We start from the raw sequence: 22944 nt of genomic DNA, 5'->3' as shown, positions 1-22944 counted from the left end.
AAATTCAATCCAGATTGTACACCACATGCAGCAAATAAGAGGTTTTGCACTAATACGCCACCAAGCCGCTAGGGGCGCTATAGGCTGTAGGCCAAGTGGCTCTATAGAAGAATAAGATATGTGGCGCCATAGGCTTGGTGTGTTATTGAAAAGCGCAGAATTGCTTTAAGCGTTTCTCCATCCCTCTCGCACGCCCTTAAGCTGACTTTAGACTTTTCTCTTGATTTCTTTTGCGAATGCAGAGGGTCAAAAGTGATTTTCAAGACATAGTTTCTTTGGCAATATTGCTTAGAACTGTGCATAAATTACGTTCCCCCCAACGATTTGAAGACCTCTAAGTCGACACACACTAATCTAAATGCCTAAAATTATGCAAATCGGACCATTTATTTAAAGTTATAACCAAATACTAATTAAAGAAGCAAATTCCACAGAGTGCGAGAGGGATGGATACATATTCATACAACCAATTGGCTGTATACGTGATTTTAAAACCCACCACATAGCTTTCTTTCTTATAGAAGAATAGTCGAGGCCGTCGACTTAAGCGTTTTCTCTTTTTCTTTTGATTTGTATACAGATTTCAATTGTTTTTAAAAGGGCAATTTTCAAAATCTTAGAAAAAAATTTTGACATGGTTTTTGTTCTAGTCGCCCAACAGTGTGTCATGGCTGGAAGAATCAGCAATAGCTTAAAATACATCGTTTTGAAATGGAATTGTTAATTTAAGTTTGGCAACAATACTATATTTTGAATTTAAATATTTATCTGCATTTACAATGTACTAATCGATAATACTAGTTTACAGCCAAAAAAGATCAACTTTAAAATCGAATTTTCTAGACTTATTTGGGCTTCCTGTACATGGTAGTGTCCCTCACGTGGTTTTTGCTGTTGTTGTATAAAATAGCTTATATCTCAGAACCCTGTTATCTAACCGTTTACCAAGTAAATGGATGTACCTTTAAAAAAAATGTATAACACTATCCAATCTTTAAATTTTTCTCATTCGGCACGCTTCATAAAAATCGAAAAAAGGATAAGCGGCTTTCTACGAAATAAATTCTTAAGTGCATTTATAACCGAATAAAATAAAAAAATCGTGGACGCAGTATGAGCGATCAAAAAAATGTCGTTGCTTAAATACACAATGCTAAATTACAGTTCTTATTAAAATTAAATGACACTAAGACATTTTTCGGTTTTAGGCCTAGTACTGACATCGACGAAAACCGCGAGCTAGCCATAGGAGTGAGCGAGAGGCAAGTACGCAGCTAACGCTTTTCGTCGGGTTTGTTTTTAAGCGGAAAAATTACCAGAAAAAATACCAGATTTAGCGAGTGAATTTCGATGAACGCCGTTAGCCGCGGCCCAAAGAATAATAAATTTAATCTTTGGCGGTGTTCGTGCAGAAACGGTGGGAAATTTAAAAATTAATAATGGAAGAAAAACCCCAAAAACGCCTTAAGGAGGTAAGTACAAATTAAAAAGGACACCTAATCCAAGCTGTTGCCTATTATTGTGGGACTTGACCGACAGGAAGCAATACCACAACGGGGCAAATCCGGAAAATAGTTCTGGGGGAGATCCACTAGAGAATCCCAGTGGGAAGGAACATGGGACTTCGCTCGATCTCCGACGAGCTCTCTATTGAGGACTCCACCTCTACCAGCTACTTGGCAGGTAAAGCGAAGATGGAGGACGCGTCGGCTTCTATAAGGTCCGCCGCTAAGGGACAGCTGGAGGAGCCATCACCAGCCATAACCAGGATGCTGGGCGACTTCATGCAGCATCAGGCGGAACAACCCCGTTCCCAATTCGGCTCCCACTTCCTCTTCCTCATGGAGACGTTTCCGACCCCATAAAGTATATATATTCTTGATCAGCATGACTAGACGAGTCGATCTAGCCATGTCCGTCTGTCCGTCCGTTTCTACGCAAACTAGTCTCTCAGTTTTAAAGCTATCGGGCTGAAACTTTCCCAAAAGTCTTATATCTTTTGCAGGTAGTATATAAGTCGGAACCAGCCGGATCGGACAACTATTTCTTATAGCTCCCATAGGAATAATAGGAAAATAAACTTTAAAAAATTATTTCTTTGGTGTTTTTTAGCATATAACCTCCTAAGCTTGGAAATAACATTTTTTAATTAGTTTTGAATTTTGAATTACATTTTATCGAAATCGGACGACTATATCATATAGCTGCCATAGGAACGATCCAAAATTGGTGGAAAAATAATATGAAACAAATTATAGCTTCGAGCTTTAGAGCTCGAGCCCTGACATAAAAAACCAATATATTCAAATTATGCAAGAGTTTAAAGGCCTAGTTCACATGAGATGGTTGACCAACTCAAACTCAACCGAGATCATTTCTACATACCGCATCATAGCGCATTTAAGACAAACCGCACTTCGACAATACTTCAAGTAGTTTTAGACGGCTCTTGTCACGCAAGTTCGCGAAAAATCTCTACCATATTTATTATTAGCTCTATACAATTCTTCTTTAACTTAACATCGTAACGCCATTACTGCCAACCAATTAAAAATGGTTCGATAAGTCCACGTGGATAAGAAGGATCGAAGAATCCAAAAAGTGCTCTGGAGAAAGTTACCGCTAGACCCACCTCGTTCCTTTGAACCCAGCACTGTATCTTAAGTGAAAGCATCGGCACCATTTCTTGAAATTCACAGTACCTGCCGATCAATACTCGTGCGAATACAAGGTAGGTGCCTAAGCCACAAGGTCTTCGTTTTATGAAGACAAACTTTTACCTGTTGCCGATACCGTGGAATCGTTAGTTCAGATCAAGAGAGTTTTTTCGGTTGGTTAAGACATTTGTGTGCTACCTGTTCCACCGGAGACAGACACCAAGATGGAGGATATGGAGCGTTGGCGACAAGTCTGGGGCTTTAAACCCCATAAAGTATATATATTTTTGATCAGGATCACTAGTCGATCTAGCCATATCCGTTTGTCCGTCTGTCCCTATGAACGCTGAGATTTCGGACACTATAGAAGCTAGAAAGCTGGGACACGACTGGCAGATTCTTGGGCTTCCTGCGCAGGGCAAATTTCTTTCAGCAGAGAGCCACGCCCATTTTAACGCCCACAAACAATTATAGCCCAACACCAAATTTTTTAATATTTTAAAAAAGTTTAAATTAGATTGCCAAAAATTATTGAAATCGGACCAATCATAAAAAAGTTATAACCAAATAATGATCAATATTTTTCAATTTAATCGAGATTTCACACCACATGCAGAAAATCAGCTGTTTTCACTATTACGCCACCAAGTCGCTAAGGGCGCTCTAGGCTAGGTGGCGCTATAGAAGATTAAGATAGGTGACGCTAGGTGGCGCTCTAGGCTAGCAGAATTTCTTTAAGCATATCTCCATCCTTCTCGCACACCCTTAAGCTGAGTCTTGGGTATCTAGTTGTCGAGACCATCGACTATAACGTTTCTCTAATCTAAAAAGTCTGTTTGCGGCTTTATTTCGCTTATAACCCCATACCTGTGCATTATAACCCAATAATGTGAGCGCTGCGGCGGTGTAGATTTTGTACTCCATACTCTGCAGGACTTGATTGAGACTACAAGCTTGGATTGTTTGTGCTCCTCGAAGCTCCCGTTATGTGTGAGTGTGACACCAAGGTGTTTAAGTTCTTTGACGACCTCCAAAGCCTGTCCGAAAAGCTGCCAGCTTCCGTTATTGCGCAGATCCTATATTAACGACCCCTGGGACGGCAACGGACTCAAAATGCATCCTTATCTCTCATTCAGAAGGATATTTTCCGTTCCTATTGCCGTAATAATAGATATTTCCCTGTAGTTCGCCGGATCGGTGTGATCACCATTTTTAAGTATTGGCAGAATTATGATTTTTCTGGAGGATTCCAGAACCTGGTCTGTATTCCAGATTGTGTTAAAAGCCCGAATTTCCACGGCGTTTTTTAGGAGCTCTGCTGAAATCCTGACTATTACGGGAGCAAGAGCGACTGTTTCCGATTTCCCAAGCTGCTTTGCCTAACAGCGAAAACTTTAAGTACTCATAACATTTTAAAATATTGTCCAATTGTATAGATTTTGGCAATGCAGGGGGATGGAGAAATGATTAAAGCAGCTCTGCTTTTTTTACTAACACACCTAGCCCATAGCGCCAACTAGCCTATAGCGCCCCTAGCGGCTTGTTGGCTTATAAGTGAGAGCAGCTGATTTGCTACATGTGTTGTGCAATTGAATTGAATTGCAAAATATTGATTATTATTTGGTTATAACTTTTAAATGACTGGTCCGATTTTAATAATTATCTGCATGTAAATGGGCATTGATAATAAGAACAAAATCTCATTTAAATTTATAGGTTTTAGTTTGACAGTCGTTTGTGGGCGTTAGAGTGGGGTGGCAACCTGCTGAAACAATCTTGCGCTGCACAGGAAGCCCAAGAATCTGCATGCCAAATCGCAACACTCTCTTATGCTTTTATAGCTTCCGAGATCTCAGAGTTTATACGGACAGACGGACATGGCTAGATCCACTCAGCTAGTGATCCTGATCAAGAATATATATACTTTATGGGATCGAAAATGCTTTCTTCTTGCATACTTTCCAAAAAATCTAGTAAACCCTTTCACTCTAAGAGTAACGGGTATAACTTGGACATTTTAAAGACTACATTTTAAGCAAGAAAGGAAGCCAACAACGGCACGCCGAAGTTTCTATTCCCTTGCAGGTCGTCCCCGTGTGAGCATTGTATGTACAAAGCTTTCTGATTCTTATAAAACTAAAAACAAATTCGAAAAATTTTAATATAACGGTCTATGTATTATTTTGACATTAATTATCCGATCGTTTCTATGGCAGCTATATGATGAAGTCGTCCGATTTCTTAAAATTTTATTCGAAATTCTGAAATAATAAAAGAATTATATTCCCAAGAGTAGAAGTAAAAATGTCACAAAAGACCGAAGTTTAACTTTTTTCATTTTTTAAAAAATATTTTGTTAATAATAAATAATAAAGATTATTTATCCGATCCGGTTCGATCCGACTTATATACTACCTGCAATATAAACACGATTTTTGGGAAGGTTTTAGAGAAAGACTAGTTTACGTAGAAATGGACAGACGGTCATAGCTAGATTAACTCGTCTAGTGATGCTGATCAATAATATATATAATAACAAGTTTGCAATATTAAAAAATCATTATTTATTTTAAAATTAAGCTAGTTACAATCTTATTAAATCATGTTTAAATCAGTGCTCTGAACACTAGTATCTACCGAATTGTTAATTTTTTGATTCATCTCATCTTTATCATCTTGATCTAATGTTCCGAATAAATATTTGTAAACTGATCTTATAATATTAAAGAGACCTCTCTTACTACGTTTTGCTTTTGTAATTCCATTTATTTATCTTTAAAGTTTCTCTACTAGATATCTGATTTGCAAAACGTTATTAAGTTCACTATCTTCTTTCAAAAGAATTTCAAAGGTTTGTTCAGTTTTTGTTATGTTTACACTTAGGTAATGATATTCATAATTAGTCGGGATCTCTATTGATCCTGTTTTAAATACAAGATATCCGTTTTGGGCCTTAATGGGATTTTTTTCAATGCTCTGCCCAAATGTTAGTTGAATTGCAGTTACTAATATTACGGAGAAAATTATTGTTTTCATTGAGTTGTTGCTGAGTCCGTTCATTCCCTTCCGTTAATTTTCTTTTTCTTTTTGAATTTTGATTTACAATGAATATTCTTTCTTCCCCTATTTCTTCAAGGTTCCTGTCTTCTTAAATGGATTTGTAGTTTTAGATTTTACCAAAGGTAAGGTATTTTGTATCTATGACGTTTTTCATTTAATTTTTCAATTCTATTTATATTATTTTCTTGTGTGTCATAATCAGGAGTTCCTGCATACATAAAAATGTGAAAATCTACTTTTTGAACTTTTTTCCTCGACTTAAAAAATTAAATTTTTTGATGCAAAAAGTTTCTCCAAACAAAAATAATAGTAACTGCAAAATTATTTTTTTGATTTTTTGAAAATGCTTAGAAACATTCATTTGAGCCATATTTTTCTCTTTTCATACAAATTTTTTCCGACATTGTCACCTTTAAAAAATCATAAAAAATGTAAGCAAAATGATTTTTGAAAAATTCTTTTCGCAGTTACTATTCTTTTTGTTTGAAGAAACTTTTTGCATCAAAAAATTTAAGTTTTCAAGGCGAGGAAAAAAGTTCAAAAAGTAGATTTTCACACAAATTCGTCCTTTTCAATAAGTTCTGAATGGGTTAAGAAATGTATTATATCATTCAAACGACATTCTCAATTTCTCATTTACCATTTTATGAAACCTTTCTTCGTCCGATATACCGTTTTTACTTTCCGAATTTAATGAATTGTGTAAAGCTACACACATAAATGGTAAATCTTTATCTGCTTTAATTTTTTGACGTTTCCCATTTCGTTGAATACTTTCATGATAGCTCCTTTACCTTCTAACCAATCTCTACCTGTGACTTATACTAGAGTAGCAAATTTTGAATATACATCGATACATGATAAAAATTGTTGGTTACCCACCATATAAAAATCCATGACAAATTTTTCGCTTATATTTTCAATTTCTGGGGTAAGTTCAAATGTCAGTTTGGTATTTCTGTGTTCAATATTACAAATTTCACATTCATTTATTATGTTTTGAATTAATTTTTGATAATTAGGGAAATAATATTTTTCTCTAAACCATTTAGTGGTTTTTTCGATTCCTGGATGTAAAAGTTCCTTATGTTTTTCAGAATTGTTTCTTTAAAGTCGGTGTATGTCAATATGTCTTCGAGTATGGCTGTACATCTTACTAACTTTGTTAAATGGTTTGCATTTATAATTTCTACATAGGCTTTTTGGAATGTGAGGAAATCTGAGTCATTATGGAAATAAACTGCGCTCTTTTTAGTACATAAGTATTCTTTAATTATTTCTTTTGCTAAAGTCTATGTCATTTTTTATAAATAATTTTAGTTTTTAATTTGTGAATGTAATGTGTTACTTCAATTGTATTTAAATTTCCTTTAATTAATTCGATTTGTCGGGAAAAATAATTAAATGGTCTCTCGGTTAAAGAAATATAATTTTGGTTGTCTTCTTAAGCACTGTGGACTGTTGCATTTCACCTGGTATGTTTTCTTCACAAGTATCTGAAAACAAATTTTCTTTTATTTTAGTCCTGGATAATGCGTCAGCTACATAATTTTCTTTCCTGCAAATATTTAATCTGACAATCATATTCGTTTAATTTTATTTTCCATCTTTGTAGTTTTATATTTGGCTCTTTTATGTTGTTTAACCAAACTAAAGGTTTATGATCGCTTAATATTTTAAAAGACCTGCCGAATAAATATAATCTAAAATATTTGGTAACCCATACGATTGCTAAAAGATATTTTTCTATGGTAGCGCAAATTATTTCGTGTTCGTAAAGAGTTCTCCTAGCACAAAAGATTGGTTTATGACTTTGTGACAATAGTGCTCCTATCGCCATTTTGCTTGCGTCTGTTGTTAATGATAATTGTTTACTAAAGTTGGGATAAATTTAAATGGGGTCTGAAGTAATTAAGACTTTCATTTTTTCATATGCTTCTATGTAAGATTTGTCTTTGATATTACTTGTGGCGCCCTTCTTTAATTTCATTGTCATTGGTTTTACGGTATTTGCAATGTCCGGTATGAATTTTCGATAAAATCCACACAGTACAGTAAATGATTTAATTTGGTATTGGGAAATGAATAACGGCACTTATCTTTTTTGGGTTTCGTTTAATACCTGTAGTAGTTACTATGTGGCCTTAGAACTCTGTTTCCGTTTTCATGAATTCACATTTGTCTAGTTGTAGTTTTAAATTTGCATCTCGTAACTTTTTAAATTCCTTTTTCAATAATAGAATGTGTTCTTCAAATGAAGTCGAAAAAATTATAATATCATCTAGGTATACCTAGATTAAATCTTCGAATAAATTGTTCATTCATCTTTGAAAAGTAGCAGGGGCATTTTTAGGACCAAATGACATTTGTGTACATCGTAATGACTGTGTTTTCTTGAGGATGACGTGTTAGGTATTGACTCTGGATCCATTTGAATTTAATGGAACCCTTTAGCTATATCAATAGTAGTGAAATATTGTCAACTTCCCAATTTGTCTAATATTTCATCCCTTATGGGTATTGGGAATTTGTCATTGACAGTGATCTTATTTTAATTTTTGTAGTCCACTACTAATTTAAATTTCATTTTGCCTGATGAATCGCTCTTTTTTGGAACTATCCAAGTTGGTAAACAACAGGGAGATATTGATTTAGGAATTATTCCCTGTTCAATCATTTCATTTATTTGTTTTTTGACTTCTCCGTCAAAAGTTTGAGGGTATTTGTATGGTTTTCTGTATATTGGGTCTTCATGTATTGTTTGTATTGAATGTTTCACCTTCATTCAAGTGTTCTAATCTGTATTCGTTACATTCTTTTAGTTCATTATTGATGGCAAAATTGAATGATTGATCCTTTGATAAGGGTGGATAAAGGCATTTTAGTGCGGTCTTATCTTTTCCTATATCGTTTTCACAATATTTTATGTAAAGTAGTGCGTCTCCTAACGTCACAGTTTAGTCTTCATAATTTATTTTTGCTTTACTTTCCTTCAAATAATATTTACCTCTTAAAATATCATAATTTTCAGAAAATATATGTAAATAAGATTTTTGTTTTGTTTTGCAAGGATCCAATGTTATACTTTTATTTAATTCCATTGATTCATTTATAGAATACACTTTTAATTTTTCATCTTGTTCTTCATTTTCTCCAAAATTTGTTGTCATTATATTGATAGATGACCCTGTATCTATCATGGCTCTAAGTGGTTTTCCTTTAATCATTACTCTGACATACGGGCAACACTTTCTGTGTCCGATGCAATTTGCTGAAAATTTACGTATATTCTGTTCTGTACACTGTCATGCTCTCTTTGTCTTTTAACAGGTACATTCGGGGAGTTATATGACGATGATGCTTGGAACTTTAAAGGGTTTTGGACCCTACCTTGGTTTAAGTTTCTCCTATACTCATGATAATTTCCCTGGTTTTGAGGGGAAATTTGGTTGCTATTTGATGAACATTGAGGAATTGTTGAATCTTTTGAATTATTATTATTTCTTGGATAACCATACGAATGAGAATTATGTCTTTGACAATAATAGTTTTGATGTTTGTTTCCCGAATTCCTTCGACTATCGTAGCGTGTAAGTTTATAATTATCATAAAAGTCTGCATCCCAATGACATTAAACCATTGCTGCTTCTTTTAAGTTGGCAAGTGCTGTGATATCCTTTTTGCCTTTAACGGCCGATTTCCACCCCGCCAGTAGAAAGGTTACTCAGGCTGACTCCCGTTGTAAAGCCGTTTTATTCTTGAAATATTCACTTAGAACATAACCTAACACAATTCTGTAAACTAATCTTATCGCAGTATTTCCTCCTCAATTCACCACGCGACAATAAATGCGGAAGCTTAAACCATGGCGGCAAATCAATGGCCTCCCAGTATGACCGTTCACAGATCGAGATCTAATCCATACATTTCTCGATATATATATTAAACTATCTTAAGACCTATCGGATTAACTATCGTCCGTCGACATCCCCGACCCCGTGATCCGCTTCACTCAAATCCAAAACTGCAAGTTTGGAGACGGGACGCATAATAATTCTAGATAGGCCGTTGTCGCTCACGCGTACCCTAGCGCGTCGGATCACTCCACCCACTCCATGATAGACCTCCTCGATGATTCCCTTGCGCCGGGGCAAGGCTGGATCACAAACGAAGACCATGTCACCCTGGCGAATCGGCTCCGTCCTCTCTCCTTGTATTCTTTCCGGCTCGAACATATCACCAAATCGTCTGGCTTCCCTGTCAGCTTCCACAAAGGTCTTGCCGTTATCACTGCGCAGCTTGTGCACTGGCCCTCGACGGCAGACGAAATTCATGATCGCAATTATGCAGGAATCCGTCGACAGGTCATGCGCCAACTCCAGATGTATCGCCCTGGTCGTCAAGCACGTGAACATGGCTACCCATCGCTTCTCCTTGTGTCGAGCCACGGTCACCATCAATGGCCCAAAATAAACCAGTCCAGTGGTCTTGAACGGCCAACCATTGACCTCCAAGCGATCCTCCGGGAGGGGTCCCATAACCGGTGGCACCGGCCGCGCTCGTTGTAGCTTACACACGTTACACGCTGAGATCACCTTGCGTAGGACACGTCTCAACTTCGTGACCCAGAATATCATCCGGATCTCAGTAATTTCCACACACACACACACACACATTTCCACATTTTGATGCTTCATCTTGGCGTGAAAATGGTACACAGCTGTTATTATGAGACAGCAAAGAAATCCCAGAGGATCAAACGTAGACATGACCAAGCTTAAAAACTGCCTCTTGGTAGGGACTCGTTCTCCGTACACTACGCTGCTCGGAGTTCGATGATACTTCACGTTAGTCTTGAAGTAATCCGTGGCTGCCTGCCAATACATTCCCAGAATTTTCTGTTCAGACTCACCCCATCTGACGCACTTCTCGTGTTCTGGTGGACCCAATGCTGTCTCCACAACGGGTGAACTGAATAAAAACTGGCATAACTCAAATCCAGAGTTCGCATGTATTTCCTTCACCCAACAGGATCCCTCTCGTCGTTGCCATCTCTCTACAGGAAGCGTTGGGAACATCTATCCTCGGGTCGGATCAGAACTTGGTGGAACATTTCCTTGATGTCCCCACAAACTCCGACGGCTTCTTCTCGGAAATGAAAGAGTCCTTTGTTCAAGCCCGAGTTTAGCGATGTTGCTCCAGCTTTGGCTGCAGCGTCGAAGACCAATCGAATCTTGCCTGGCTTTTTCGGGCTTTCGACTCCAAAATGAGGCAAGTACCATAGCCTGTCGCTTTCCACCGCGACCTCGTTAGGCTCCAATCGTCGAGCGTATCCTTTAGACACGTAATCTTTGATGATCCTGCTGTAAGCATGCACGAACCGACCGTTGCGCTTCATCTTCTTCTCGACATTGACCAACCGCTTGTACGCCATGTCATAGCTGAGTGCCAGCACAATGTGGTCGTCCTTCCATAGTAAACCTGTCTGGTAACGTAGGCCCAATTTCATCGTCGTGTCTTCCAGTATCCTCCTCGTCGTTACCTGCGACTGGTGGCGTAAGCTTCAAGCGAAAATTCTCAATATCGAAGTAGTCTTCCACCATCCTCTGAACAATCTCGTCCGTTGGCACGGTTTAAAGGCAAGACATCGGTGACGGCGAAATTGAATGCCCAAAAACAACCCAACCCAGCTCGGTTGCGGCAGCGTACGGTCCCTTTCTGGCAAGCCGTCGCGTTCGAAGTGGAAATCCCAAGTCTCCGTGATAAAGCCCAATGAGCAACTTCGGTACCACGTTGCTGTAGGGTTTTATCGGCAGTCGCGCATCCTTATGCACGCATTGAACATCTCGTCGGTTCAGGGTCTGCATCGGCAAGCTCAGATCCGGAACGAAATACACGCTTCGCAGCGCTTGGCGAACTTGCTTGCCCAATCCACTGATTTGCAGACTCACGACGTTGGTAGGCTGTCTGGTTGCTCTACCTCCAAACCACTGAATATTAAGTTGTCGACGCTTACCTTGAACCCCAAGGTCTCTCCGCAGCTCGTCGTCGATCATCGTTACGGATGATCCCTCATCCAGGAGTGCGTACGTATCAACTCGTCGACCAGCCCCGTGTAGTGTGACTGGTAATACACGAAACAGAAGACGGCTTCCTTCAATATTGTTTAAGTAATTGAAGAGTAAGTCTATATTGAAGTTAATCCTATCTATATATTGGATGAGTTGAATGTTTTTATATTCTTCATCTATTTTTTAAAAATTTTATTTTGATACGAGTTTATAAAGTTGCTTATAAGTACCTGTTCCCTGTTAATATGTTCATTTATCTCTTCGAATCTTACAAGTGTTTCGTTCCGGAAATTAGTGCTAAATTCGGAATTTCCGCGTAAGAAGTTTAGTTCCTTGTTTATTCTTGCCTCGTCATAGGCGTCCATATTCCCCGAGACTACTTTCACTATATGGCCTAACCCATTAATTAATCCTCTTTTAGGCCTACTTCTTCCATTGTTAGGAAGCAAGGAATTTAATCTTTGTTGAACCTGAGCTAATTTTTGGTGTAACGTGAGTTTCAGCTCTTCCAGGCCCTGTTGGTCGGGTAAATTTCCTATCACCTCGTGTATCTTAGTTACTGAGTCTTCATAGTTGGTGAGGTGAATGACATGATTAAAAATTTTAAAGGACTTCACCACTCTCGCCGTTCCCAAGTTGATTTTTAAAAGGGGTTGATCGTTGTCCAGGATTTCACTAACGAACCGTTGAGTAGTTCCCAGGGTCAATCTGTAAAATTATATTGTAAGTAAAGTGTCCAAGTCTCGAAAGTAGGTTTATAAGTTATCTGTTTGTAGTGTGGTTTTCCTAATTTTCTGCTTGTGCAGTTTTTGTTTTCTTATAGTCCGCAATGTTACCCCGCTATCTAGCAGAACCTTGTGTTTACTAAACCGAGGTGTTATTTTATTTCTCCTATTTTCCTTGCGGAGGATAGAAATACCAACCGGTAAGTCAGGAGGATCAGTCCTGTTTTCGTTTAGATGGTCAGTTCGTTTTTTTGTGGCATCCTCCATGCGCTTTTTAGGTCGGGGTATAAGGTAGTTTGGAATTCGTTTAGTTTTAGTAAATAATCATGTTCATTGTCGAACTTAATTGTTTTGTCGAAAATGTGGGTACGACCACTAAAAAGTTCAAAGGGGGTTAAATTTGTACTAGAGTGGATCGCATTGTTGTAAGTTATTATTGTTTCGGAAAGTATCTCGTCATGCTCTAGGGTTAATTTTAATTCCTTCCTCTTACTCAGAATTATCCTATAGATTTCAGTTAAGGTTGAATGTAGCCGTTCCACTGTCGAGTTACTACTTGATTGTTGGAAAGATGTGACAAGTAGCTCTATTTCGTATTGTGCCAAAAAGTCCTTAAAAATGGCTTCAGAGAACTCGGCTCCCTGTTCAAGTATTAACTTTTTAGGGGTCCCAAATTGGCGAAAGAAGGTCTTGAAAGCTTTAGTAACAAGTATGGAGTTTCTATTGGTGAGTGGGTAGGTTTGAGCGAACTTAGAGAATTTGTCAATAATTGTTAAGTTATAATTATTATTAATAGTATATGTCTGTGTGTAATATATCCAGGGGCCTATTTGGTATTTCTGGCAGTACAAATGGTGGTTACTGTGGGGACCTATCGTACTTGAGAGTGAGGCATATTTCGCAATCCCGAATATTCTAGGAGATTAGAGACTTTAATTGGGGTACATAGATTTCCCTTTTTAAATGCTGGTACATCTCTTCTACCCCTCTATGATTGTTGTTAGAGTGGTGGGTTCTTATCAAACTGTTAATTTCCTCGGGGTCGACAGGTTCGTGTAGAACAATAAGACACCTGTAAACCTTATACAGTTGAGAGTCCGCGAAATATTTTGAGTAAGCTTCTTGTATTACTTCGAAAATTTCTTCGGACGAGTGAACGGCTAAAATTTTGTTGGGTATTAAAATGGGTTTCAAAATATCTGTGATTTTTTGTAAGGTAAAAGAAGGTTCCGTTATGTGTGTCCGGTTTTTATTTTTGAATGGTGTGCTTACCGCGACTGAGGAGGTCTGTCCGATTTCAAATATACCCTGCACGTTAAATGTGTTAAGTGGCTTCTTAGCTAACGGAACTCTGTCTAAAATATGTGGGTCAACGTCATTGAAAAGTGTGTTTGGTTCGATTCTACTTAAAGCATCCGCTATGACGTTTTGTGAGCCTTTTTTGTAGACTATATCGTAGTCATACTCGGAAAGTTTTAGTTTCCATCGGAGGAGTTTCGGGTTTTGGCCCTTGAAATTTTGCAACCAAACTAAGGGTTTATGGTCGGTAATGATCTTGAACTTGTTGCCATACACATACGGCCGAAAGTACTTAACTGCCCAGATTATTGCCAGCATCTCTTTCTCTATTGTTGAATACCGAGTTTCTGCCTCGTTCAAGGTTCTACTCGCGAAACAAATTGGTCTGTCGGACCCGTCGGGGCCTTGAGAAAGAACGGCTCCAATGGCGAAGTTACTGGCGTCTGTGGTAAGAGTAAATGGTTTGTGGAAGTCTGGGTGTTGTAAAATCGGGTTGTTCGTTAGGAGGGTTTTGCAAATTTAAAATGCCTCTATAAATTCTGCATCTATAACGACAGATTTGCCACCCTTAGGCTGTCGGGAAATAGGCTTCGTAATTCTAGCAGTCTTTTATAAATTTCCTATAATAACCCAACAGACCTAAAAAGGATTTTATTTGCTTAGTCGTTTTTGGGCACGGGAAATTTTTAACTGCTGTTATTTTGTCGGGATTTGGTTTGATACCGTCCTGGGTTATTACGTGTCCCAAAAACTCTATTTCCTTCCTTAGGAAATTCAACTTGGTGATTTGGATTTTTAGGTTCGCTTGACGTAATTTCTGAAATACAAAGTTTATGTCCATCAAATGTTTTTGAAGAGAGGCCGAGAATATAATTATATCGTCAAGATAGACCAGGCAAATGTCCCCTACTAGTTCTCCTAGTACGTTGTCCATTACCCTTTGAAATGTAGCTGGGGCGTTTTTTAGCCCGAACGGCATTCTCACGAATTCGTAGTGTCCGTTCTCTACCGAAAAAGCTGTCTTGGCCACATCCCGAGGGTCCATATGAATTTGGTGGAACCCACTCGCTAAATCTAAGGTGGAAAAATATTTTGCCCTGCCAATGTTGTCAAGATGGTCGTTAATATTGGGGATTGGGTACTTGTCCGTGATGGTTTTGTCATTCAGTTTCCTAAAGTCTATTACTAATCACCATTTCTTTTGGCTGGATGAGTCCGATTTCTTAGGGACTACCCAAACAGGGGCGCCCCAAGGGGAATGGCTGTTTCTTATTATATTCTGGTCGAGCATTTTTGCTATTTGCTTGCGGACCTCTTCCTTATGTATATAAGGGTATCTGTACGTTTTAACATGAACGGGGATATTGTCGGTAGTCGGGATGGGGTGCTTAACTGTGTTGGAGAATGTGAGTTACAAAGAAAATCACCTTCACTAAGGTCGACTGGTAGTTTTATAATGGCTTTACTTTGGGGTTGGATAAAAAGTTCGTCGGTGCTTCTATTAATTTCCGTTATAATGTTAATCGATGTGAATGGGGCTTCGAGTTTGAGTTCTTCTATATTTATTTTCGCTTTTCGGTCTGTCAAGAAATCCATCCCAAGGAGGCCATCGAAGTATGGGTGGAATTTGAAAAGTAATAACTAAATTTCGCCTTGTTCTTTAAATTCTACTGGTATAGGTAAACTAGCAGTTCGGGTCAGTGAATAGCTTTCCAGGACTGTTGTGATACGTACATTATTTTCTAATTTTTGTATGGCGCCTTGCGGAATAAGAGTTGGGTCCACGAAGGAATAGGTGGAACGGGTGTCCACGAGAAATTTTAGTGGTTCTGGAGAGTTAGATAAAGTGACAATTAAATATGGAAGAGACAGACCGTGCGTTTTTTTGTTTATGTAACCGACTTGTCGGTTGAGGCTTCTTGCTGAAAATTTGAGCTGTCGTCAATGTTGTTGAAGTTAGAGGCAGACCTTTGTGGAGGATTTCGGTCAGTGTTATACCCCCCTGCTCTGTTGTCATGATTCTGTCTGTTGTTATTGGTACGATTCTGGCTTTGGTACGAGCCTTGACGGAATGGGTTTGCCGAGGAATAAGAATTGCCCCGATAGTCTTGCCCATGAGTATTGGAAGAGTAGTTATTACGGCCACTAGAGTTGTTTTGATACGAACTCTTCTGGTAGGGCCTATTACGGTCCGAGTTGAACCTATTGTTCTGCGATTTGTTTTGTTTTTGGTAAATAAAACTCTGCTCGGCTTGGCACCACTCATAAGCCGTCTCGATCGTTGTCGGATTTCGGGCCCGGATGACTGTTCCGAGTGGGTCGCGTAGCCCCACTAAAATGGCATTAAGACAGATCCCATCGTAAAGAGCTCGTTTTGATGCCGCACTTACTCCGTGGTCGGAGTCTGCAGGGAGTGACAACAAGTCACTACGGAGTCTGGTGATCTCAAAGAATAATTTACCCAGAGACAACCCACTGGGGAGGTTCTGAATTTCGGCGATGAGTATCGGTTCTGTCTTTTTGCATGCATACATGCGTTTAAGGTTTTCCCTAATGCTGTCCCATTTAAGTCTAGTGTCCAACATGTTCAAAGTCTCGTCCGCCTTGCCTATAATTTTGTTCCTCAAAGTTCTTAATATCAACTGTCCGTACGGGGTTTGGTCCGTACCCCTTACCAACATAATAATTTCCTCAACGCTCACAATAAATTTCTGAAGCGTACCTGGGGTCCCCTCGAAAGTAGGCAATTGCTTGACAAAGGCTAGTATATCTGTAGGGTTTAGGGTGGTATTTAGGGTAGTGGTGGTTGACGTGTTCGAAATGGTACTAGCATTTCCTATATTGTTAATGCCACTGTTGGTAGGGCTAGTGGTCCTAGAACCCCCGGAGGCGTTACCCGAGTCCATGATCAAAATTTCCTCCTCTCTTATTTCAGGTAAGCTGGTACTATTCCTGAGGCCTAGTCTAGTTTTAGTTTTTTGTACAAAGGTTTTCCTTGACATTAGGTGAAACTGCGTATTTGCGTAATTAAAGGTTTCGAGAGAAAAAAAATTTTAATTGTAAATACTGGTCAATATATGTGCTTTAGTCAGAATTTTCCTGTTTAAGTGTTTCCACGTGTGAGAATTTTGTTTAGTGTATCTATCTTAGGAATTTATTTTCTCCTTTTTTGTAAAGTGTGTTTAGAAAATATGTTTTTTTTTTTTTAAATATATATGTAATAATGTTGTGTAAATATGTATGTAGAGATAAGGCTTAATATGTATATTTAGTTACTATTGTTCGTGTTGTTGTTTTATGTTGGTAATATGGTGGTTATAATGATGATCCTCGTCAATTTCATCCTTTGTTCTTTTAGATATCGGCTGCGCCAATTACGTCTGTGGTCCGGAGGTGGCTGGTCACAGTATTATAGATATAGGTGCTTATTTTAGTGTTCCAATGAAATAAAGACAAGGATAAACTTCTCTGGTCGAGTGTCACTCTTCGACTAACTTTATTCTGTTCTGAGTATACAAATGAGAGCTAACTTGGGAGTGGGGTACATATGTTGAGATTGCGAAACTCCTTAGGTCAGCAGTTCTCGGCCGGATGCCTGTGGCCCAGCTGTTTACTCGGTTCGGTATCCCGTCTGCTGTGTCGGCGGTTTGGTGTCCGGGTTGAATGGCATCTCCGCTAGTGGGACAATGCCCGAGGGGGTTTAGGTGGAGGTGATGTCATGAGGAAGACATCAGCGGTAACTCGCTCGCAGAGACAAATTTCGGCCGGTCCGTTATTTTTTATTGCGTCTCTCCGTTATGTTCGGCTAGCGACTAATATTTCGGCGGAAAAATTTTCGTGAAGCAGCGACATGTGAATGCCCTAATATTTTAGGAGCATTATTGTGTATCGAAAATATACAACTGATATTGTTTTATAGAAGTAAATTATTTGATTATAGTAAAATTTAGTAATTTGGATTTACTTATAATGTTATATTTACTTATTATACATTATTATAGGAAATTAGTCCGTTAAAATTGATTTCAATATTTTAAGCATTAGTAGTATTAGTATTAACATTTTTAAAAAATTCGTATTGTATTTTTTACTTAAGAAGTACAAATTACATAGTCGGATATATTTCGCCTTAGAAAGGGTACAAGTGCAATGGCACGCGCCAACAGCGAAGAGAAAACAAAGGAAATCGAGTACAGGGCTGAGATGAAGACTTGGTGCATTCTGTTTGAGTGATTGAAAGGGAAGCATCCATTTTAGTTGTGCGCAGCAGAGTTACTTAAATCGTCTCTTTAAGTTAATAAAATAAAGTCAGGTAAGTGCTACGTTAAGTTTAAGATGTTGTGCATTGATCTTAGTTTAAAGTACGTATATTTTGAAGGTATTCAATGGGCTCCGTTAGCCGAAAGTGGATGACAAAATGTTTTGTGCCAATAAAAATCCTGAAAAGGGTTAAAGACAGCTATAAAAGGTAAATATACAAATAAACAAGAAAAACGCATTTTTTAAACATATGTTTTTTCAGGGGCGTTGACCAAGGATTCAGAGGACCCGGACAAAGGTTTAAGAACGGCGATGACTAACGTTAAAAATAAGCTTACGAAACAAAAAAACAGAAATAATAGTTGTCCAATTTTTGAAAATTTAAATAATACCATCTAATTAAAATGAAATTAAATATGTATGTATTTTAAATTCTATATTTTCATAATTGAAAACTCATAGGAAAATTTCTGATTTTCACAAATGATTTCACTTGGGACGTGTCACTTGCAAGTGATTTCACAAGTGAAAACTCATGGAAAAATTCTGATTTTCCCCAAGTGATTTCACTTGGGACGTGTCACTTGCAAGTGATTTCACAAGTGAAAACTCATTGAAAAATTCTGATTTTCACAAGTGATTCACTTAGGACGTGTCACCGGCACGTTACAGGTCATACGAAAAATGAGTATAAGGAACAAGTGAAATCCCGTAGGACTACGAAAAATTTTCATTTGAATTTTCACTTGTGAAAATGCGGACATCCCATACAATTTTCTATGTGGAGCGTCACTTGTTCTTCACTTGTGCAAGAGGACATGTCCCACGTGATTCCCAAGGTGATTCACAAGTGAAACTTTTTTTTTGGAACTGAAGGGAATATAATGTTATGTGGGCGGTAGACAGATTTAAGCGTTATGGGCGTTAGAGTGGGCGTGGTAAACTTGTTTTGGATCAATCGTTAGGTGTTGACGAGACTAAAAATTCCACAAAATTGTGGAAGCCACAGGCTTGGGCGGTTTGTGTGCGTTAGAGTGGGCGTAGGATATTCGCGTTACAAACTTGCGCTGCATACAAGGCTACGGAAACTAAATCTGAAATCCCAATTCTCTATATTTGATAGTTTCCGAGATATCCGCGTTCATACTTACGATATTTTGAAGTATGTGGGCGGTTTGTGGGCGTTAAAGGGGGCGTATCAAACTTTTTTGCGTCAATCGATAGGTATTGATGAGAACAAAACATTTCAGTTAAAATTTTAATTCTAATATTTAAACTGTAGGAGCCACAGTTTTGGACGGTTTGTGGGCGTTAGAGCAGGTGTGGCACCCTGCTGAAACAAACTTGCGCTGCCCAAGAAGCTCAGGAATCTGCATGCCAAATCCCATTAGCCTAGCTCCTATAGTTTCCGATATCTCAGCGTTCATACGGACAGACGGATAGACGGACATGGCTAGATCGACTCGGCTAGTGATACTGATCAAGAATGTATATACTTTATGGGTTCGGAAACGCTTTCTTCTGCGTGTTACATACTTTCCGACCAATCTAGTATACCGTTTTACTCTACGAGTAACGGGTATAATAAAGCGGTTTTACTTAAAACAGAAAATTCGAAAATCTATATCTTCGGTTGTATTTATCGAATCAACCCTTTTTGAATTTTTGAACTTAAATCTTAAACCTAACAAAAATCAAAACATGAGGTACACCGATCAGAAGGTGTTTTTTCCTCAAACGTTGATAAAACGATTCTTAAAAGTTTATTGGCTTGGGAAAAGTTGTACAAAAATTGAATTCGAAAAAATTTATCTCATATGAAGAAAAGCAATTAAAACCTACGGCAATAAAGCATGTTAGAAAACATTAAAATTTAATTTTCTGAGCCAAAGGTGAGGAGTTTTATCCGAATGGTTGAGTTTCAACAAGACTTTTAAGAACTTTGATTTTGGACTAGGTTTCGCCGTCCAGTAACCTGGTAAAATTAAAATTTAAACGCCAGTATCAAATTCAACGACGAGCAATAATTGGAAAACATTCAGAGTCCTCAAAATCTACAGAGCCGTAAAGAGTAAGAGCGGAGCTTCAACCATCAGCGAGAGAGAAGAGAATCTTCACTGAGAGAAAAAAAAACTCAATATAAACACGAAAAACGTTGTTAAAATTAGAAAAAAATTAGAGTTCGCGAGTGAATTTTCGATAAACGCCGTTAGCCGCGGCCGAAAGACTAAGAAATTTAATCTTTGGCTGTGTTCGTGAAGAAGCGGTGGGGAATTTAAAAAATTAAATATGGAAGAAAAACACCCAAAACGGCTAAAGGAGGTCAGTGCAGATTAAAAAGGTCGCCTAATCCAAACTGTTGCCCATTATAGAGGGACTTGACCGACAGGAAGCAATACCACAACGGGGTAAATCCGCAGAATAGTTGAAGTGCTGGAGGAGATCCACTAGAGAATCCCAGAAGGAAGGAACATGGGACATCTCTCGATCTCCGACGAGCTCTCCGTTGAGGTCTTCTCCTTCACCAGCTACTTGGCAGCTGGTGATGGAGCGAAGATAGAGAATGCGCCGGCTTCTATAGGGAGAAGGAAAGAAGGTCGCCCGCTAAGGGACAGCTGGAGGAGCCATCACCAGCCATTATTGCCCAGCTCAGAGCTGGACTATAGATAGCGCGGGAAAGATGGCGAAGCATCCGTGGGACGAGAAGGAAGCCTTAATCTTCTAATTTACATAAATAAAAACATTCGTTGAAAATTTCATTTATTTTTATTTTAATTTCTTTGTGCACCAGCAGACTTTTCTTTTTTAAATTGCTCCAATTGATTTGTTTTTCGTTTGACAACAAGCCCAGCTGGTTGACAGTAAGACCATGTTACATACATTGCGGGTGAACTTTGAAAACTTCTGTCACACTACAAAGAATAAGATTTTTCGACTCTTAGCCGATCTGAGTACTAGGCTTTTAAGCCGAAAACCGCGAGCTAACCATAGGAAAGCAGTGAGCGAGAGGCAAACAGGCGGCTACAGCTTTTCGTCGGGTCTGTTTTTCAGCGCGGGACTCAGATGAGCTAAGGAAATACCAGAAAAAATACCAAATTTCGGGAGTGAATTTTCGATGAACGCCGTTAGCCGCGGCCCAAAGAATAAGAAATTTAATCTTTGGCGGTGTTCGTGTAGAAGCGATGGGGAATTTAAAAATTTTAAATGGAAGAAAAACCCCAAAAGGACGTCAGTGCAGATGAAAAAGGACGCCTAATCCAAGCTATTGCCCATTATTGTTGGACTTCACCGACAGGAAGCAATACCACAACAGGGGCAAATCCGCAGAATAGTTGACGTGCTTGGGGCGATCCTCTAGAGAATCCCAGTCGGAAGGAACATGCCGAGTGGGACTTCGCTCTCTACATGGACATCCTGCCGAGCGTGTTCTCGCAAAAAAAGTAAGATCTGGCCAAAATAATTTGGTTGCGTTGTACTAATAGAAGAATCTTTTTAGCAGAACCACCAGTATTATGATCTCCGAAGTCCTCTCCATTAGGACTCCGTACACCACCACCACCAGCTACTTGGCAGCTTAAGCGGAGCTGGAGGACGCGGTGGCTTCTATAGGGAGGAGGAAAGTAGGGCGCCCGCTAAGGAACAGTTGGAGAAGCCATGGCCAGGATGCTGGGCGACTTCCTGCAGCATCAGCGGATCAACCCCGTTCCCAACCCGGCTCCCACTTCCTCAAGGTCCAATAAGCCCATTGGGACTCGGAGCTGGACTGCGGTGGCGCGGGAAAGATGGCGAAGCATTCGTGGGACGTTAAGGAAGCTTTAAACTACAAATTTACATAAATAAAAACATTCGTTGAACACTCCATTTATTTTTATTTTCCTTTCTTTGTGTACCAGCAGACTCCTCCTTTTTAAATTTATCCAATTGATTTGTTTTCCGTTTGGCAACAAGCCCAGCCGCTTGACAGTAAGACCATGCTACATGCATTGCGGGTGAACTTTGAAAACCTCGGTCACACTACAAAGAATAAGATTTTTCGACAAGTGAAACTCTTAGCCGATCTGAGTACTAGGCTTAACCATTTGTCGACGGACGATAATCCGATAGGTCTTAAGATATTTTAGTATATATATCGAGAAATGTATGGATTAGATCTCGATCGGTGAACGGTCATACTGGGCGGCCATCGATTTGCCGCCATGGTTTTAGCTTCCGCATTTATTGTCGCGTGGTGAATTGAGGAGGAAATACTGCGATAAGATTAGTTTACAGAATTGTGTTAGGTTATGTTCTAAGTGAATATTTCCAGAATAAAACGGCTTTACAACGGCAGTCAGCCTGAGTAACCTTCCTACTGGCGGGGTGGAAACCGGCCGTTAAAGGCAACTCCGTGGGGCCAGCGACATGGTCGTTCGCAGTCCTAGAGGTCGACTTCAAGGCGCGGGCAGCGCAGATGAAGACGCGGGTAGCGTCGGAACGCGGACGGCGCAGAGAAAGACGCGAGCAGCGTCAGAACGCGGACAGCGCAAAGATAGGTATAAGTTCTTGGGTAGAAGACATCAATGCAACATTTCCCCAGACGAAGTAAACGTTTGAACGAGCAGCAAGTCATTCCCGTATCAACGAGTGCGGGTCAGACACCCGGGAGCAGTGGCGCGGGAAATAAGCAGATGGAGAAGAAAGTGATAGCTACTACGGCGCCGCTGATTCCTAGCTAGGCCACTGCTATCACGGTGACAGCTTCCCACCTGGAGCTATTGTTACCACGCACACTGGGCCAGAAAGTTTATTTTTTGGCCAAAAATCTTTAATTTCTTCCGTAGGACAGTTAGAAGGATGTAGTTTTTAGCGTTTTTCTCTTAAAAGATTGAACTT

General features: G+C 39.2%; 1 protein-coding gene across 3 annotated transcripts in view; it reads right to left on the bottom strand.

Annotated features, from left to right (window-relative positions):
• Positions 1-6240: 6240 nt before the first annotated feature.
• The window catches only part of LOC119561979, a 95219-nt gene continuing 78515 nt past the window's right edge, over positions 6241-22944 (bottom strand). For 2 of the 3 annotated variants that reach the window (XM_037875370.1, XM_037875371.1), the window contains exons 2-3: positions 12406-12496; positions 6241-11841 (exon numbers count right to left, since the gene is read on the bottom strand). In XM_037875370.1, coding sequence (XP_037731298.1) covers positions 9689-10795 — 1107 coding nt within the window. In that variant the 5' untranslated portion in view covers positions 10796-11841; positions 12406-12496 and the 3' untranslated portion in view covers positions 6241-9688. Of the gene's footprint in view, positions 11872-12405; positions 12497-22944 lie in introns of all 3 variants that reach the window. The other variant, XM_037875369.1, reaches the window with a different exon arrangement.

The sequence above is a fragment of the Drosophila subpulchrella genome, unplaced genomic scaffold (genome assembly GCF_014743375.2).
Source record: "Drosophila subpulchrella strain 33 F10 #4 breed RU33 unplaced genomic scaffold, RU_Dsub_v1.1 Primary Assembly Seq39, whole genome shotgun sequence".
Taxonomy (NCBI): Eukaryota; Metazoa; Arthropoda; class Insecta; order Diptera; family Drosophilidae; genus Drosophila; species Drosophila subpulchrella.
This window is presented reverse-complemented; position numbering and strand designations above follow the sequence as displayed.